The sequence below is a fragment of the Lissotriton helveticus genome, chromosome 8 (assembly GCF_964261635.1).
Source record: "Lissotriton helveticus chromosome 8, aLisHel1.1, whole genome shotgun sequence".
Taxonomy (NCBI): domain Eukaryota; kingdom Metazoa; phylum Chordata; class Amphibia; order Caudata; family Salamandridae; genus Lissotriton; species Lissotriton helveticus.
Genome location: NC_136069.1, coordinates 268,993,301 through 269,014,686, shown reverse-complemented (window position 1 = coordinate 269,014,686; position 21,386 = coordinate 268,993,301). Strand labels below are relative to the sequence as shown.

At 38.0% G+C, this 21,386-nt stretch overlaps 1 protein-coding gene across 5 annotated transcripts in view; it reads right to left on the bottom strand.

The window, feature by feature from the left end:
- Nucleotides 1–724: 724 nt before the first annotated feature.
- The window catches only part of GRIA4 (glutamate ionotropic receptor AMPA type subunit 4), a 933,658-nt gene continuing 912,996 nt past the window's right edge, over nt 725–21,386 (bottom strand). Inside the window, exons 14-16 of one of the 5 annotated variants that reach the window (XM_078657023.1) lie at nt 17,343–17,457; nt 5,392–5,526; nt 725–1,853 (exon numbers count right to left, since the gene is read on the bottom strand). In XM_078657023.1, coding sequence (XP_078513149.1) covers nt 1,689–1,853; nt 5,392–5,526; nt 17,343–17,457 — 415 coding nt within the window. In that variant the 3' untranslated portion in view covers nt 725–1,688. Of the gene's footprint in view, nt 1,854–5,278; nt 5,527–11,083; nt 11,199–17,342; nt 17,458–21,386 lie in introns of those variants that run through there. The other 4 variants (XM_078657022.1, XM_078657025.1, XM_078657024.1 and 1 more) reach the window with 4 other exon arrangements.

Sequence of the window (21,386 nt, the reverse complement as noted above, 5' to 3'; positions counted from 1 at the left end):
TTGGTTGTGGCTATAATAAATAGGAAAGATAATAAGGATAATACTCACGGATAATACTCACCTCTGTCTTTAATCAGAATTGAGACTTTGTGCACAGACAAGTGAAGAAAATCAACAATTTTACCTGGAATGTTTTATATTTTTTTGACATGAGAATAAAATGTACGTGTGTGATTTTCCTTCGAGGGAGGAACACCTGAAGTAACTGAGAAGGTAGTCAAACCAATCAATTTGAAGATCGCAAAGCCTGGAACCGGTGCTGGAACATGTGGGGTATTCTTGCTGGCATATTAGCTATTTCACCATTTAATATAAATAGAAAACACTATAGTGGGCATTTGCTCGCATAACAACTGTGCCACCTCTACTGTTGATGCTTGCCAACTTGGCTGGCAATGCTGAACATTTGAATTCTTGCTATCAAAACATAGAAATGACAGGACACGTTGTCTTCTCTGATATTATCACATCACAGTGAAATAGATTTGATTGTAATGATGTTAGCAATGTCAACTACAGGTGAGTAATACAATGAGGTGAGCTGATGTTGGTTGATGCAAAATCATAAACCGTTACTACTCCTCCAAGATATCACTACAAATGCAATTCTGAGAGCTAGTACAGTGCACACTCTAGCTCAAATGCTGATCTTTGGGATTTTTGTTTTCACGTTCTGCCTTTCGACCAGAAAAGAACTCAAGATGTGGACATATTATAAGAACGTTTTGTGTTTTATTCTTTTTGGTGGGTACAAAAACCACAATTTTTTACACAGAACAAGATTATAAATAATATTTGTAACATGAGTGACCCGTAGTCGCTTTTGACTCTACACTGCAGAATTATGACATACTCTAACAATTTGCTTTTTCGTAGTTAGACAGATGCAATTTGTGGAACACTGAATGACGTGACAGAATGGCATAACATAATAAATGGAACAGCGAATGAGAGGATGACAAACAACTTTTATAAAAAAAAATACTCTGAATTTTATTACAGTGATGGTATTTTATATCAATTATTGCAATGAATTGTTCCCTAAGATGGTTAGAAAAAAGAATCATGTTTTTAGCTATTGAATTTACATCAGTTAAAAAGCAAGCATGTTTTCATATTTCTCTTTTTTCAAAGAAAATGTAAATAATTTCTTTATTTTTTCACAGGATTTACATATTTTTTGATCACAGTTTTAGTGATTTCCTTCTTTAACTGGATGTTCGTCCATTGTATACATGGATGTTCTTGAGACACAGGTTAGCAGGTTCATTGACTTCTATAGCTATGTTCTCCTCTTTGTTAAGACAGAAACCAAGTGTTGTCCTTTCCCGAGCATGTCTTCACAGTTTAATGCGCTAAGTGGCAAGTCTTATTAGTTTAAAGTCCCCTCAAAAGAAATTTGTTGCTGTTAATAGTTATACACTCTGATCTAACCCCTGGCTACCCCACCACCCAAAAAAACGAAATTATGAATTTTCCTGATATAAAATCTGAGTTTGGGTTTCCGAGCTGAGCTCATGCACACATTGTTGCTGATGATGTCCGGCGCATTTTGGACGTACTTCCCCTTTCTCAGTCAAATCATAAAATCTTCGACGACACTCCCATGTTCAGAGTCACAGTCTGTGCTGTATTTCCATCAGTCACCAACACTGTTTGATTAAGGCACTCAATATTTTTTTTGGTTTTTATGGTAAGTCCGATGCAATTACAGCCAATCCTGAACTTTGTCTAAATGCAGTTCCAGTGTGCACAGCCTTCGGGCAATCCGGCGTTAGGACACGGCCGTTTTCCCCTACGCTCCCTGTAATGGATAGTCTGGCTTTGTTTCTTATGGCTTCAGAAAAGGTTAGCTAGATTTAAGGGAAAAAGAAGAAAAAGAAAGTATTACAACAAGGCCACCGCATAGTGAAACCACACAACAACAAACACCACAATAACAATAGTTAGACATCTGCATTTTTTCATATTATTACTCTAAGAAGTATACGTGAAGTACGAGCTACTTGTAGGATAAGTTGGGCTTACTGACCTACCAAATACTAAAATGTTCGAGGTTTTCAGCATACCAAACAATAATGCATGAAGATGCATTGCATTTAAGTTTGCTGCATGTGTATGAACTACAGATATTCTGAAAACCTGACTGGATTTTACTATTTAGTGGGCAGACAAGACCAGATGAGAACATCCAACATACTTAATAAAATATTTGGATGGTCCTGATGTTTTTTTTTTACACACTCAGTTTTATTTTCTTGGGGTGTGCTTGTGTGGCGCTGTGCAGTTTTGCCCTCCACCTCCTGGCTTTTATTATGATATGTATATTGATGCAATACTTTTTGTCGCAATGCACCATGAAAGTACTTGCACAAAACCTCAGTAAGGTACTTCCAAAGTCTGAACCCTTTTATATGACTCTTATTTGTTAGAATACTGGGAGCTGCAACCGTAAGGAAAGTGGAATGCTACAACGCACAAAGGTGTGCAGCTTTGCATTATTAGCTTAGCTATAGCTAGTGCAAGCAAAAAAGGAACTTAATTTCACTAGCCAACCTGAACTTTTCTTTACACAATAATGCATTTTCATTCCATCATGTATATTTTTCTTTTTTCACAATGCATTCACAGTTAATTCTAATTTAAATTATATCAAACTTTTATACTAAATGGATAACATTGTTGGCTGTTTGTAAGAATAGGAATATTAATACTAGATATTTATTGAAGACTGAGATAATTAATGCTGGAATTTGTACCTCATGCACATCGGTTTACATGGCCTGCTGTAAGAAAACTATTTTTTTTACAATATATCACCATCTCACATGTATTTTCATGCTATTATTTTTTAGCTGTCTTTTGAGAGAACTACATTAGAGTTGTATTATTTAAATTCTGTATTAATGCTCAATGCTAATAAACTGCTGCTCAAAGTATATGAACAAATGTGTTAATTCTATAGTGGAATGAACCTGATCAATTTGGTATACTATAAACTAGTTCTGTAATATTATGTTTTGAAACTGAGTTCTAATAACTAATATCTGAATTGAATGCTGAATAATAAGAGCTAAGGCAGGAATCCAATATTTTGATAATGAGTTCTAAAACGTGAATATGAAATACATTGTGAAATGTGAGAAATCCAATGGAAAGATTGCTGTAAGACCAATGTTATGTTTGATAACTAATATTATTTCTTTCTATATCATTCCTATTTGCAGTGTTATGTTTGTATACCCCCATGGTATTGGAATAGTGTGGTCACATTTTTATTAAAGGAAAATATTTGGCAATGTAGTATGTGGTTTATACGGCAGATGCCAACTTATTGTAAGTGTGAAATACTGTACCACATGGGACAAATAACATACAGTACTAGGGTGTTTGCACTGTAGTGGTGAAGGTGAGAATTGCTTACCAAAGTTTGCCTATGTTATTTGTACAAAAACGTCACTTTAAAAAAAGAGAATAGTTAAAAAGCTACTGAATCTGCTGACATGGCTAATCAACATGGATTTCAAATTTATAATTGATGAGTACTGATATATTAATATAACGTGTTCACCTGCACGAGAGCTTGAGTAATTAATGAGTGTACCATGAATTTGCATAGCATGTTTAGAATGAGAACGGAGCATAAACGTAGGACAAGCACAATTATGTGCAATGTGTAAACTACTTGACTACATTATGTATCCCCCCCTACTTAATATTTAGAAGGAACGTCTATTGGAGTTGGTGAGTTTAAATATATAGATAACCTATTGCAAATCACCCTTGACAAAGGCTTTAGTTGTTAAAATAATGAGCCGTGGTCACCTGCTAGGTTTTAAAATTAATATTATCCTACAGATTAAATAAAGAATAGAGGATCTAAGTTAGAGATTGGTAGAGTAAAAGCCTCTAATCTTTGGAGGAAATACTAAATGTGCAACAAAATCCACTACCTTAATTTCCTCTATCATGTGGATATTATGATGGAGGAAAACGAGCCATTAAATTTGTCAAGACAGATGTTCATATTATAGAGCATTACCAGTTTGATCCAAAAACTGAAGAATGTTTAATTATCACTGAACTCTTAATCAGATTCCATCTACTGATTTCAATTTTCTCATGCTAACTTCTGTACAAACGTTTTGTTTCACTGTAGGAGAGTTATGCACCCTGCTGCCCTTCGTTTTGAAAGTATCTTTAGAACTAGGGGGCATATTATCAAGAAAGGGCGTTACATCATCGCCGCTTTTATAGGCAGGAAACTGCCGATAAAGCGGCGATAATGTGCTTGATAATATGCTCTATGAATTCCAATCGAAGCCCATGTTAGATGTGAAGACATCTAACATGGGCTTCGATTGCAATTCATAGAGCATATTATCAAGCACATTATCATCGCTTTATCGGCAGTTTCCTGCCGATAACAGCAGCGATAATGTAACGCCCATTCTTGATAATATGCCCCTAGAATTTTTACCACTCTTTCTTTTCCTAGAACTCTCTTTGCTTAGGCCCTTCTGAATGGTTGGAAATCCCTGCATCTGGACCACCTTAACAGAATAATGGAGAAGCATAGAGCAATGGATGTTCCTTAGTGAATGTAGGATGCATGGAATTCTGGAACAGAAGAATTCAAGCGTGGAACACAAATGAATTCCATACAGCTGGTTAAACGGTGAATCTGTGAATATTTTGCCCACCATTAATCCTGAAGCATAGAAGTCATAGTATCAAATCCCTAAACATTAGGATTGCAAATGTATGAATATGTATGAAATGTGTAACTATTATTAAGTGCTATTAATTATATGGTGGTAAAAAAATAGAAAGAAACTACATTTAACTAGTGTCATATACCTGCCTTGATTAGAAATATCGATATCTACTTCTTTAAATATGTCTTGGATATGAAGTGGCATGTGGACCATTCACTTGGTAATCTCATTAGGTATTTATCATGTACATAAATATAAAGGTCTCTTGTCAAATACAAATGTCTATTCTGTTGTGAAGCTACACTTTCTTGCAGTTCTAATTTTCACGTTGACTGTTTTCAAGAAACATTCCTTTAACACAGATTGTAATGCAGATGTCTATTAGCATACATATACAGTAAGTACATCTGCAGCCAAAAAATAAAACAAAATGGAACCACTGTGCACTGAAATTTTCCAAAAAATAAAGCTCTGTTTAGAAGCAAGCATTACCACTTGACAGACACGACACTGCATTACAGAATGCACCGCCCACTCACTGTAGTAGGCCTAAGTCCTACCCCTAAATTTTAACACTTTCGGTCCCATATACGTTGTAACCTTCTCTATAAGTTGCTAAATTCTGGGTATTCTGCGAGGAAGTTGGGTTAAAATTCTGTGCACTCTTTGCCACCTTCATTCGTTTCGCTTCTGAGCGGGACTTGTAGCAGAACTCTATCAGAGCCACCAGCATGGCCAAGCCCAAGCCACCGACGAGAATGTAGAACACTCCAGCCACGTTGCTCAGACTCAAGGCACTCGTCTTGTCCTGAGGGAACAGAATGGTCTCAGTTAGCTGTTGAAATGCTGCATATATAAACTAACATCATTTACTTTAATCTAAACATATACTTTAAGCAAACCTAACTCTTCTCAGTTACTCTTAAACTAAATTGAAAAGGCTTGGCATGCCAACATAATTTTTTGAAAATTGTCTAGTATTACAAGTTGCATGACTATTTTTTAAGTATGCAGTTAACCATTGCCTTAGATATCCATTCTATATTATTTTTCAAATTCGGTATCAGCTCATGGTTAAAATATAAACTTCTCTAATCAAATAAAGTAGGCACGCAAGACATACCTTTCCACAAAAGTCAAATAATTAGCATAATTATAAAAACTAAATATTTAAATTAAGATAAAATCTTTACTTCTAAAGCATGACAATAAGAAAATACATTTTGATAATTCTACAACAATAAATCCTTAACATCGGAATTTTAAACGATAAATATAACTGTGCTATTACCTCACATTTTAAATAATATGTTATGCCTATTACTAACTTCTGTCCAGGGCATTACTTTATTCATTTCTATGTGAATATTTTAGTGATATTTCAGTTTCTAATCAGCACTCAGTAGATAACTAAACAAATCCCTAATTAAATGAGAATTTGCTCTTGTACAAAACTATACGCTACATTTTGTGGCTACGAAAAGGGATCTGTAAAGAAGCTGCAGCCAATTCACACAGGCATGCAAGAGTATGTGAATTTGTACTTTTGTAGTACTACTTCATGTACTCCTAAATACCTTTGTTAATTAGTCCTAAAACACCGAAAATAGGACTATTCATGGACTATTCCTACAATTAGTAGAAATAGAACTGTGACCTCTTTGCACTTTTTCTAATCAGGAATTGGAAACTTTGGGGCTAATTCACTAAGGGCTCGATTAATAAGGATTGACAAGCGAGTAGATGAGACTTACTCTTGAAGTACTTGTGGGCTGACTTCTGAAATCTATGAGTAGTCCAGGACTACAAGATTAAATCACTCTTACTCATACATCAATCTTTGTGAGTTTGGCCCAAGGACATTTATGAGCACTCAAAGTGATACTATTTTAAATGCCACATCCCAGTTTTATTCTATATGAAAAACAATAACCTCTAAGTTTTAAGTGAAAATTTGTGGATGCTGTATTACAGAAATGAACATGTATAAATGTGGCATAAATCGATCTGGACTCTTGCTAGATGAAATACTGCACTAGCATTAAACGTGCTTTAATTTTTTTATGTGAGAGGCCAGTTATTTTATTCCTGATTCAAAATGAGCCAGTGCTTTTAATGTGAACGGAATGTGCTATCATTATTGCAAGAATTTTAATTAATTTACAATAAATGCTTGATTCCCTTGTGATTGTGATAAAACTGAATTTAAATGCATACCAGTGATAAGGTTCAAGCACAGCATTGTAACAATCTCATTCAATATGCATAGGGAGTTTAGCAGCAATCCCCAAAGGAACAGAAAAGGGCAATATTTCAGAATGTCACCTTAGTAAAAACAATGTGACCAGCAAGGAAGGTACAAGCAATCTGACAATAATCAAATGGCACCAAGGAGAAACCTGGGAGGCCACAATGCATGTTTTGACAAACATATAGCATGTTTTCAAGAAAAATTATGTCACTGCTAGCATTCCCACAGAGAGACCAAAATAAAAGTCAAAGGTTATTTTGGAGCTCACACTGACAAATCATTGGATATATTTCCAATGGGATGCAAATCGAGAGATATGCCTGACTTGGAATATTTGCTCTGATACTATTCACAAACTTCTAGACCACATGAAGGGATGAGAGGTGTCTTCTCAGCCACAAAAAAATTAGAATTCCCATATCATACAGAATGATAGAATTGGTCATCTCTTGACAAGGAGCAGGTGCCAATCAATCTAATATTTTCTGCCAAGGCAAGTATAATCGACTCCTGAAGCGAGTCATTTAATTCATGGGCTTACAGAAGTTCATTTTAATACAAATATCTTCTTTTTGTTAACAATGACTAATATCACTGCTGAGCTTGTTGTTTCAAAGTATCTTCAACCCTAGTTATTGGCATTGATTGGTCTTTCCAAATAGAAGAGAATCCAAAAGGTGGTTCCTCACAGTAGGTTTTAGATGATGTCTACAATTGCAGCTCCATCCAAACCATCTTTGTGACTGGTATTACAGTCTGAAAGCTGTGACAGTCATGACGCAAGGAAACAGAATGGTGTTTAACCAGAAGTGCAGGTGACAATTGGTGAATCGGACTACACACAAGAAGGCTCTCGTGTTCTCTGGACGTGAAGCCAATTCTGAAGAACCCTTTTGACCAGTAACAGGAGATTCAAGAATCCTTCTCGAACGTCAGAATACACATATTCAGGATGAAATCGTACAGTCTCACCCTGAATCTTCCCCGAATTGTCTACATTTGTTGTTCTGCATGGGTTTTAAGTGTGACTTTGTCTTAATCAAGAGACGACAATGCTTTTGCAGGAGATTTACCATGTCACATTATCTGCTTCCTCGAAAGAGGTCCGACTAGCCACCCGGCTATCACAGCATGGATGGAAGACATTTTGGTAATCTGGGAAGAATGCAGAATTGATAATCCTATTTTAGCAATCCAAACATCAGGTACCTCTGATGAGCCCATCATAGCGGAAGAGGCAAGTAAGTAATATTATGTTCCACAAAAGCGAATAATCTCACCAGGAGAATACACATATTGCAAGCAGTCAGATTTGAAGTAAATTTTGGCCAATGACAAACTGACCAGTATATGTTTTTGTGGTAAGCACAATCATTTCATCAGTGAGGAGTTAAGGGTAGAGATGATCTCTTGTCTGGCCTACAACATTCTCTTGCTAAAATATCTACATAATAAATGTGTCGGATTGAGCCAACTTCCTGTTTTTTTGAGGTTTTTGATAACTCCTCATATCAAAAGATGTCCCAAATATAAGGGCACATTAACAATCCTTAAATTAGATGGCCACCATGATTTGTGACACAGAAGTGGAAACTTCATGACTACTGATTTTCTACTCCATCCATCTTCCAATTCCTCCTCCACAGTTGCCAGCTAGACACCTCCAAAATTGCAGCTACCAGAGAAGATGCTCAAAACACCCATATGGATATGTGTGAAAGATATCTGAGTAATAGTATTTTCACTGCATTGCAACAGGCAAAGAAGGCAACTTTTCTTACCTGAGACTCTGCAGTACAGGCTCCTACGCCCTTACTCTCATGCAAAGATTCAAGCATGTATGCACCTTCTGACTACGCTCTTGTCCAAGGCATGAGCTGGGTTCTCTTCTGCTACTGATGCTCACTGGGCTAGACATTTGTGGAACTTTCCAAGGAAAACATCCATTGTATAAACCTAGGTAATACAATGCTACTGAAATTATTTCTTCACCTCAGGATCACATTTCTAATTGTATCAGGTGAAGCAATAGCCTGACAGGAAGAACAATGATACGGTGGAAACAGGATCTCTCCGCTTCCAAGCACTATCTCCATCTAAGCCACAGAAAATTCCCCTATCTATCTGAAAAATGTTATGTGCTGTACCTCTTTTTTCATAAATATTGTCTTTTTGTCTTATGGACTGCCTGATATTGCATCAATATAAATGTGCTTGCTGTGGGATTATCTTTTCCCCTGCTTCTTCCAACAGCACAGGCACATAAACTAGGATAGCATATATATTGACAAGACTACCCAGAGTGTCAGCCTGTGTCTGACACTACTGCCACATAAAGGGCAGACCTTGCTTTTTTGTAAAAAGAAGTGCCGTACTGCAGCTCTTGAATGCCAGTGGAGTTCGGTCCATACACACAGGAGACACACTTCACTAGTTTTTACAAATATTAGCCTTCTACAATTTAAAGGAGTTGGAAAAGCATGTGCTACAGAACAAATAGATGAAAAGAAGAGACTGTAGACCTGTGAATGAGAGAATCTAGAGCAAGCTATGACTGAGTTTCAGGAAACTCCCCAGTTTGAAAATAAGACCTGGCAGCCAAGAACGTGTAGTAGTGAGTGCTGATTAGATCTGAATGCACTACTTCTTTAGTTCTATATTAGAAATGTAATTATGTGAAAGGTCTCCCATGTGCATTAACTCAATATGACACAGTGACGAGTAAGGCCAGATTTGGTGTTGGGTGGTAATGAAGAAACTATTGATTTGTGGTCCATTCTCTGCCTTTGGAGAGCTCTCCAACACAGTGTAGAAACCTCATTCCCCCAACGGAGAATTGACCACTTTCTCTGCAAGTTGTAGAATTTCCATTATGACTCAACCCTGAATCTGGCCCAACGTCCCTTTCACATCTTGCTTAGGCTGAAGTGCCTTATAGTCAGAAGGCGTATGTTGTGCTTGGACGCAGACCCTGGTCTGCCACCATGGGTTTCAGCAAAGTAAAATGTGAGAAGCGGGCGCTGAGCTGCTCCTATCATATGGAAGCAGAACCAAACCCACTGCAGAATCTGGGAGATGGGGGGATCATTGCTCCTGCATGTGATTTGCCACTGCTTCTCTCAGATCCGGAGTGAGATAGCCCTCTTCTGCATATTTCACTTTGATGCAACACCAACAATTTGTGTTCTCTATCTCATCAGCCCACAGTCCTTTTGCACAAGTAGGATTTTAGGGCTCCCTCTAGCAACATAGGGTGATTTAGTGCAAGTGCATATATTTATTCAGATTACCCTACATTTAACAAATACAAAAGTCATAATATATGTTTTAACTTTTCTAACTGCCCCCAAAACGTATTACTTAAGCCTCGGAGTTCTATGAAAAATATGTTTACAACTCAAATACCTAGAAGACACCTTCTGTTTGTTTTACCAATGAATTATGAATTATAGGAATTTATAATGCATGGTAAAGAACATTTTCAGTTTGATAATTTAACAATGCACTTCTGTTTTTTAAGTGAGGAAAATCATGTTTTACATTTACCATTAATAAATAAATGTAAATGATTTCCCATATAATATTCCAACAGCTGTCACAGGTATGGTCTAGTAGTGGAAATCCCAGGGGAGGATTTACAAATAATTTTCACCACCGGGTATGTGACGCAGGTTTTTGGCTAGTAGGCCAACTATGGCCGGCAAAGAGCAACAAGGCATATGCCACTAATTAAATTAAAGTACCGTCTGAGACCTCTCGATTACATTAGACAGAACAATAATCAGTTTTAAGTTGCATTTGTTCCATGTCAGTTGATTACAACTTCAAAAACCATTACACTAGTAGCTGGACACAGTATGAGTATGCAGTTAGTAGTCAAGTGTAACTTCCTAAAGGGATAAGTGCTATGAAGTCCAGCGCCATTAAAAAACAGATAGTGCAAGTTTAAATTATTAGAAGGTACCTCAGCAACCTGAAAACTTTTAGCCTTTGCCGCTACTGTCACGAGCATCCTTCTAGATTCATTCTAAATTACTCCATATAAAAATGCCCTTGCATTACTGCGTCACAGCTTTGTGCACACAACAGAAGGCCCCAAACTGCAGAGACTGACCTTACTTCCGGAGTCCTTCGGTCCACACTCCCCTTTATCGTACCACCATTTGTTTTTCAGCTTGTCTAAGACGCCTGCCTCACTGAGTTTCAAAACGGCATGGTTTACAGGAGTTCTTCACGTGGAAAATAACATAAATAACATAATATATGTTATTTTATGTTATTCAAGTCAAACTGCATAGAATCGCATTGCCAAGTGACGGAGCGGAGGCCACAGCCCAGGCGATGTCGTGTAGGCCCAGGGTTAGAAACAAGACACGTGGCTGGGGCCTGCTCTGTCGCTTTAAGTAACAGGCGCATACTGCTAGAGAACACTTTTAAATAAATGGTATGCAATTACTGTGAACCCAGGACTATTGGCTTGAAGGCATTAAAAGTTCATTTTGATGGCATTCGAAACAGCTTTCATTTGCTGGCGGCAGAAATCAGATTCCAATTTCACAAGTGACTAACTTGCTTTTTTTTACGTGGGTACAATTTGCCCTTTTTAAAATGTTGCAGAAAGGACGCACAGTCAGCTACAAATTGATGTTACTGCATTCTAAATGTTTGGAAATCTTTCATTTTGGAATTGTTGAACATTTTTTATCTTTTTTTTTTTTTTTTCCATAATTTCTCTTTTGCCATGTTCTTTAGAAGCCTCACAAACAGGATCTATTCGTACATAATTCTAGTTTAGAATCGCTGAATGTTTTTTTGAGAGTTTGTGACATCCATACACCATCAGTCAGTCACACATCTCCCGGGTAAACGTGTTTCATTTCAGTTCTTAATATGTTTAGTAGCCCTAGGTAGCATCTCCAGTCACTCCAGATTCTTTAGTCAACACTACTGTGCATCCTGGGACTTATTTTTGTTTCACGCCTTCGCTACCGCGTCATACAAGTCCCATCATGCAAAGTGCTGTTGGATAAAAAGTCATAACTGGCTGAACTTGCAACATACAGCTTAGTATCGCTCAACAGTAATGGACTGTACAAAGTTTTTTGCAAGTCCACCTCACTATGGGAGCAGTACTTACAACATATAATGACTTGATGGCAACACCTCAAAAACCAAAGAAATGGAATTACAATGACCACACATTCCTTCCCTGTCTAAAGGTCCTGCTCCAACATAACAAACACCAGCGTAAAACATTGCGAAAATTGCAAATAAACTTTCAAAAGAAAAAATTGGATTAGTTTGACAAAACGATATGTAACATTTTGCTAATAAGAATGTTTTATGCCTGTATTCATTGTGTCTATGTTGCAATGCATATAAATAAGCTTTCTGTCATGGCTAGCATTCACAATAAGACATGATTTTGATTCTGCTTGCAGAAAGGAAGGTTCTTCTCCACAAATTTCTTCTAGGGCCAAGCTAAGGACCTTAAATAAAATTCTCTGTTCAGTGCCAGCCAATGCAAGATTTAAATGGTTGGGGCTGTGTAGGATTGCAAGCCTTAAATGCTCGTTTTAGTACGGTTTCTTTTCAATCACTTTTCTCTAAATCAGCTGCCAGCAGATTTAGGATGTGATCTAAGCTGAGTGCCCGTAGTTATATCTGCCAAGTGCAAGCTGGGTATTAAAAGCATAGTTGTAGGCTTTGAATATGAAAGACTCAATGATAGACATGAAAGGTAAATGAGAAATTATAAATACAAAGGACACTGGAAAACTCAAATTCACTCCATAAAATGCCTACAAGAAGGCAGACTTTAAAAAGTGGCAGTATTGGGATAAGCCAGAAAAGCACTAATTCAGTGCTGTTTCGGCTCTCCCAACCATAGGAGCATATTTACAAGGCCCCTACGTTACCGGAGTGTCACTTTTCTTTTTGTTCGGGTGGTGCAAAATGCAGAGCCATATTTACAGAGCCACACAAACCCACCCTGCGTGGCTTTTCATGGCCTTGTACATATGGCCCCCTTTCACGCATTACTCTGCGTGAAAGGGAGTTCCATGGGTGTTGCTGCGGGTGTTCCTACTTAACACCCATGTATTCTGACGTTTTCCCAGATTTATAAGGGTTCGTAAACCTGGGAAGGTGTACGATTCTAACGCCTCCCCAGGGGAGACATTAAAGAGGCGTAACGAGGAGAAATACCTTTATTTCTCCTCATTTTTGCCTTTTATAAGTGTGCTACATTTTGCCGCAGACATTTAAGGAGGAGGAAAATGCCATCAATGATTGTTTTTTTTTGCAGAAAGGTGTCTCTTCCTGCACAAAAACAATCATCCCTGCAATGCAGGCACCCTTGCACCATGGTACATGGGTGCCTGCATTGGCGCTAGGCAGCCAATTGGGTGCTAGTGCAGAGGAAAGGACAGGGATGTGTCGTTTTGCTTTAAATACGATACCTCCCTTTCCTAATGACGCAGCTCGGCGCAACAAGCTGGCTTGCAGCGTCATGCTGTGTCATTTTCTAGTAATATTGTGTTCCATTGTATGAAATATGGGGGGCAGATCTAATGCAATTACATATGTTGCACACCTCTCTGCTATGCATGGGTAGATTAAGACAATGTGTCAAGAGTCTTGGCAATATTCACCTCTGCAGAACTGTGCAGATCTGTGAAAAGGATGTTGCACTAGTTAAATGTGCTAGAGAGCAGGGCTCTGATGTAACGCTCTGAATAAGATTAAACGAATATTTGATTTAAGCTGTTTGGTAGGAATATGGTACACAATAAAGAGTGCATTACTGTAAAGTGGTACTATTAATTAGTAGGTTCTGCTAACTTTTGTGATGCCTGTGGCAGTTAGATGTCAGTTAGGATCAAGTGCAGAGTCGTTTGGTGAATTTCTATGGCTTCAATCAGAGGTAGGATGTAGGATGGATGAGTATTTCTAAGAGTAAATATGTCTTGTTTCTGAATTTTTTTGAGTATAGAACACCTGTGTCTTGCGTTTCGTAAAAAATGCTATGTGATCCGGGCCTGAAAATTCAGGAAAAACCCTAAGACAGAAGTAAGATACAGCGTCCCAGGGGAAAATCTGTTAATGGTGCCAGGTGTCTTTGAAGTTCCCAGAAGACATTTTGGAGTTGCAGATTGATGCATCACTCAAGCCTCATGTTCCTATACCAATTAGGGATTTACCATTCCCCTACATCAAGAAATACAGCATAAAAGTAAGGGAGCAAATACTCTTAGATCAGTCTCCCTTGGATTCTTCCATCTCAAACATCCCACTCTGGTTTAGCAACAAAGGAAGTGAGAAAGTGTTTAGGGAACATGCCCTCGCTATAGTATAACTCTAAGAACCCAAACGAACCAAGAAGTCACCAAAGAGGGCAAGACGTCCAGTGGAGTAGAAGAAGTGGGAGGGGCCTGTGATTGCTGGGGAGCAAGTCTAATCTAGTGCAACTCCTACCCTACACACAGACTGTGCCTGGAGCACTGAACATTTTACTTAAATATAAACAATTCCCCAGAGCTAAAACAAATTAAAATTTCTGTTCAACATCGAACATAGAAGCAAAGCTGACCCACACTAAGCTCTCAATAGCCATTATACAATGAATGAGGTAGCCTTATCTCCTTCTGAAGAAAGAAGTGCTCAATTGAAAGGCAGACCTCTTACAGGGAGACTCATAATGTTGTTGCATCAAAGTTCAGCCAATTGGTGTGCTCCAACAACTGGCATGTGTGGATGGATAGAGGTATACATTGAGTTGCAAAGGGGTACTAACTTGATAAGCAGATGTTACCAAAACAAATGAATAATTGTGTATCATCTTTTGTTGAGGTAAAGTCCAGTATACTTTTAATATTATGTGGGAACCTTAGAGGATCCAATGCTTTTTGTATTCACAAATATGGTTGTGTTTAGTGTACCCTAAGCTGGATTTGATTCCAGAGGACCGATGGAGCCAATTTCACTTCTTTACACATGACGATTGAAATGTGAAAAAAGAAGCGCACAAGTAAATCATGGTAACCATGATTAGTATGGTATTTTGGAAGTACTGTGGCAATCCCAGTTTAATAGCATAGGCAACATGGTCAAACACCCTTTCCCCCTCTACTTAGTTCTGCGATCTAACTGTTCAAAGGTAGTGATGTAGATTCCAGGAAAGCTTTATCATTTATCTTTATTTACACAATCAAAATGTTATGTTCCAGTTTCAGTCTAATAGCCAGGCTGGGGGCATACACCCTTCCAGGATTTTTGTCCCATGCATATTCCTAATTGGTGCCTTTGGAATTGAAAGAATTACAAATCTATGTTTCAATTTCTTTTCAATAATGTATTCAAGTAAGACAAGATGTAAAATATGTTAATCTGCTGGTTTATCTGAAGGGAATTACTAATATATACTACAGATATCCAGGCAGACATTGCATGTGTTATGAAGGAGGAAGACAATCTTTTTTAATGTGAGCTCGTCAAAATAGTTAGGCCATTGTTAATTTTTTCCAGACTTCAAGAAATAGATTATCATAGACAGCAACATCCCTTCTGTAGGTGGGAGTGTCAGTATCAATTGGGCTTTTATTATTGTGCCACAGGTGTACCAGAGCAGAGAACCCTTTTCCTTGGCAGAAATATGAGACCAGGATGGATGCTGCAGGGGTTGTTTGGTAACATGATCCTATTTAACTAAGTTAATTGTGTTGATTAATTGATTGTGTGCCACCATACCTTTTGAAAGTAAGCCTTCTGCTTTGACAGGCAATGCCAAGTCAACAAGGAGGGCTTTAATGAGCCATTTTTCACTTTTCTTGCTGATTCTGAAGAAAATTATAATTTGATGCTCATCTACACCCGTATATATGGTTCATGTAACTGAAGGTTTTGAAATTAACGAGAAAAGAGAGAAATGTTGAAACTATGTAGTTTTGTTTACATATTCATATTACTTTGATAGGAGAATGACCCATTTGAGTATAGGTAAGAAACTGCTTGCCAAATGGAAAAATCCCATCAGAATGAGAAGGGCATGAATGCTAGTCATGAAAGATTAAATTTTAGCTGATAAGGTAGTCTAAACTTCAGATGGCAAAGGTAGTACTCAGAAACGGGGCAAACACTGTCATCTATGGCTAGTTTTTTAAAATGTATCTGTAAAACTTTGGGAAATAACCTACTAAATAAATTTGTCAGAGAGCAAATAAAAATAAAAACATGTAGTAAATTGAGCTAGAAAAGCTAATATTGACTTTGTACACATTTTCAGGTAGTCAATCAAATAATGTTATTTTGGCCCACATTTGAAATAAATATGTACAGCTGGAAGTCTGATTAAGATTTAGATTACTGACACGTTCACTGAATGTAAAGGTGCACCTAGATAAAGAAAATAAGTGTACATGTCTAAAAGAAATGCATCACAGACAAGTACAACATGCTTTGACATAACGTGCATTGAACATTAGAACACCCTTGCATGCATTCATTGGTTGTTAACAGTCAATATCATGTTGGCAAAGGACACTTCAGGAAATCATAGGGCAACAGAATGAACACTCAAGAGAATGAAGGGATTAATTAACTGCAAACCAAATTAAAATGAAACCAAATTGTGAAATGCTATTTTAACAAGCTAGCGACCAACTTGTGCAAAAGAACGTTGTGTGTGATTTCACTTGGAAGTGACTGACTGTGCAGTATACTCTCTCAGACACTCACTAATTGACTCACTCAGAGACTTGGTTATGTAGTTGACTAAAAGCCATTGCAAAAAGCAATTACGAGGAAGTCAAAAACCAACCAGCATCTATAAGTGAGATACTCAGTAGAATATCACAACAATAAATATACAAATGACAAAATCTAATTTTGCAAATATACAGAAAACGTTGCAAATGATGAAACACTGAAACAGATATTTAAAATAAGTTTGTAGAACATGGATTATGTTGTACAGTAGTATTTAGCATAAAAGGTAGGTAATCACATTATCTAACATGCATTGGATGACATAAGAAACCCCAGTTTTCCTAACAAAACTCTCCCTATACTTTTTCACTAGCCATTCCTACTTGTCGACCCTCACCAGCACCTCAAGTTTCTACATCCTCCCCTTTAGGATATTATTTCAAACCACTCTTACTCTCTCCACTCAGATTCAAATCAATGCTCCTAATTCGAAATAAACATATGCAAATATTTCTGGGTTGACAGTAAGTGCATACATCAGTGTGTAGGGGTGTCATAAGAGGACGAATTTGAAAATATGACGATAGGGAGTGTGGATAGTTTTGCTCTAGCAGATGCTCTTGTTACTTGACATACTGTTTACCCGCTTTGGTGACATTGAGGCTAACCTTGGAGTCACCGCCCCCGCTGCCACATTCTCCTTTGTCGTACCACCATTTGTTTTTCAATTTGTCCAAGAGGCCTTGTTCATTCAGTTTTAAAACTGCGAGGTTAACATCATTTCTTGAAACGATAAAACATATTTTGTAAGAAATGGCACAGCTTCATGAAAATGTTAGACGGAATGAGCTCTTAAACTCTCTCAATGCCTTGCTACAATTGCTGAATAAACCTCTCATTCTGAAATGTCACAAAATAAAGTAATATTAAAAAAGAAAAAACATTCTTTGGGACTCACTTGTCTTATATCTTTTTATATTGTCACTACTGGTAGGCTTTTATCAACCAGCCACCCAAAGGAATTTTAAGTGATTCATTTAGCCTCTTTCGATCGTTAAATTTGAAACGTTAATGAAATAGGGTATGGATCTTCTATAGGTAGAATAGATTTTTGCTGTCAGGTAATAAACGTCTCTCTATAAACCATATGACTCGTATATAAAACCTACTTAACAGAAAAAGTTCTAAGTCTCGGTGGAATTTCTTACACTACCGGTACACTAGGGCGGTGGAAATTCCACTAGTAAACATAGTTGATTTTCACCTCAATTTCCATGAGCAGAACACACATATTCTTGGAAGATAGCTTTGCTAATTTTCATAATAATGGAAGTAAGGACCTCTGTTCAGATTCCTTCAATATGCCCTTTCATTGACAGTTTACAGCCTGTGGGTTGAACTATTTAATGACCATTGTTTCTGTTATTTGCCTTTGACAGCATGGCTTGATTTATGGAGAGGAATCTCCAAGTCTTCACTAATTTCAAAACAGAAAACCAGCTGTGAATGTGGGAGCATTCGACTGATTCAGTTATTGTCTTTTTTGGAGAATTCCATTCTGCAGTGACAATTACAATTACTGACACAAAAAGCTTTGTGAATAGGGCGATTGGAAAAACTTTTTCTATATGTAGTTGTGTATTAATCTTGTCTTAGGTGTGAACATCTCCTCACTATTCAGTTCTGGTAAACGGGTAATTTCCAGTGAGTGTTTGTACCTTAAGCCCGATTTGGGTATAACTTATTTCAAGAGTAAGACATGATTACTAAAGTAAAATAGCTTTCAGAATCACAAACTTTTTCTATGAGATTATTGTGTCTTGCTCATGTGTTATATGTGAATAACACCTGGTGATCTAGGCATATGTCACAATTTTCACAACAGATTTGTGGGTAGCTTCCAGCAGTAAGGCAGGGGGGCATAATCACAAGAGAATGGTGGAGCGCAATGTTACGCCACATTTGGTAATGCCACGCTCCGACATTCTGAAAACACAGGGATGCGCCGTATTACAATAATACAGCACACCCCTGCTGGTCAGTTTATTTTTATTTGTTTTGGTACTCTACTGAGGACCACAAATATTATACGATAAAATACAGTGACAAGTACTTTTTGAATATTTCATATTAATACAAAACTAAAAAAGGTTTTAAAAATTTGTAAAAGTTATAACAAACTAATTAATTAGGGGGAAATTTGCATACAGTGATCAAGTCCTTTACGGGGATGATACGGCAATTAATGTATATAAGATACAGATGTTTCTTCCTAGCTGCCACTACTTTTGGATTAGGGCATGTGAATAGAAGATGTTCTACATCCTGTTCCCGTCCATGGCAGAGGTTACATAGTGAAGTTCCATTTGGATACCAACTTGATGTTAAAAATAGTACTGGTAAAATGCCGAGCCGTAACAGGGTGATTGATCTCCTAGCGCCATGCGAGAGAATAAAGTCGATATATTGTTGTACTTGCTTAGGTGCAATTGTTTCCGCAAAGCTTTTATACAAAGTCAATTTGGCGCAGTGTGAAAAATCAAGATCGTAACTGAGTTTGGGAGTAAAACATTTAAAAAAAAGTTTCAGTTGTGATGGGGTCCACGTGAGCAACAAGTTAACATTTATCTCAGCCAGTTCAAATGCAGTGGACATATTTCTGGAGAATACTTGTTTCGATGCATCACAGTCGAAGGTCTCGGTTTTAAGTAGAGAACGAAGAGTTCCATCCTTTGCGTGCAGCAGGTTATATGCCCATCTGATGACATTTGCGATGGCTCTTGAATAGGCACTCGTTATTGAAAATTCGAGGCGGAGAGCTTGCACCGGGGTAGATTGTGATACCTTCAGTATTTTCCTCAGTATCTTCCCTTCTTTTTGGTCCAGGAATGACCACTGTTTTATTGGAATGTATTCCAGCGCGTATGATAAAACCGGAGGTATCTTTGTGCTATATACTTTAAGAAGGGATGAGAAATGACGGTTTCCTGAGGCCGCATATAATCTTTGAAGGGCTCCGGCATGCACCTCGGATTTCCTGGTCAGGTTATTAACCTGTGAATTGTTTTTTAGGGTCTTTGTGAAAATCCTACCCAGGTAGGTGTATTCCTCAGTCTCTTCTATTTTCCCACTGCCGAGTCTCCAACAATATTTTGTGCTTCTTTTTCTTCCTGAAAAGGAAACAATTTTTGTCTTAGTGAGGTTCGGGATTAAGAAATTTTCCTGGGTATATTTATTCAGAGTGTCTAGAAGGCTTTGCAGACCAAAGGGCGTGAGGTCTAGCATTACAATGTCATCTGCGTTTAAAAGGGCATGAACTTTGTGGGCTGCGATTTTTGGAGGGAGACTTGGTGCTTGTTGCAGGTGCTGAGGCAAATCACTAAGATATAGTGAGAATAACAAGGGGGCTAGGAGACACCCCTGCTTAAGTCCATTTGCTGTCGAAATTACGTTGGTCAGGCCCTTTTCACATCCCATTTGCACTTGACACCACGTGCATGAGTGTAGTGTGATTATGATTTGTAATAGTTGTTCTGGGATTCTTAACTTCCTCAGTTTTTTCCAGAGAGATGGTCTGTCTACTCGGTCAAATGCAGTTGAGAAATCAATAAATGCTGCATATACCGGCTGGGATTTTCCTACAACATATTTATCGAGAATTGTTTGTAATGTTGCAATGTTATCAGTAACCGAGTGATTTGTTCTAAAGACGGACAGATATAGGGGAATTAAGTCCTGAGAAAATGCCCAATTTTTGAGTTGGTCCAGTACTTCGGCAGCGAAGATTTTCCCCGTGGAATCAAGTAGTGCTATTTGGCGATAGTTACCAGCCTGAAGTCTTGATCCTTTTTTGAAAATTGGTATTATGGTGCTCCCCTTCCAGGATTTTGGCACTAATCCTGTTTTAAAGATGTAATTAAAAAGGGGAGAGAGCATCTTACTCCAACCCTTGGGATCTGCCTGTAGGACCTTGATTGGTATTTGGTCTGGGCCGGAGGCTCCTGTAGATCTGGCCTTTCGGATGTGCATTTCTATTGAAAACGGGGAGGCGGTTCCAATCGGATCTCTGTTTCCTCCGCTTTTATTCCCAGTGTGATCAGCCTCTTCGTTAACCATATTTGCTCTGTACAAATCAGTCAGGTAGTTTCCCCACACACCCCTGCTATTCCCATAGTGCTAGCGCTAAATTTAGCTACCTAGTGCCAGCGCAGGTACCCTTGCACCATTGTGCAAGGGTGCCTGCATTGCAGGGGATGATCGTCCATGTGCAGGAAGGTGTCCCTTCCTGGACTTATCATCACTAGAACAGCAAAAAAAGTTACGTTCTGGTGGAAAATAACCTCTTGTAAATATGCCCCAGGATTACTTATGAAAACTGCGAATAAGACTGTCTTATTCCTCTGAATTCATCAGTAAATGACAACATGAAACACATACTCACAGAAAATACTTTGGGGCTTATTTATGAGCCCTGGCGTCACTTTTGTGCCACCTTTGCGTAACTTTTTTTGACGCAGTTGCAGCATAAAAAATGCGACATGTTGCGCCATATTTACGAAGTGATGCATCTAGGCTGATGCGTCACTTCTTAAACCCCTGCGCTACATTATACCTGCGTCAGGTATACAGTACGCAGGGTGGGTGTTCCCCTGCAAGAAAGGGTCGTAGGAGTGACGCAGTGAAATCTATAATATTTCACTGCGCCACTTCTA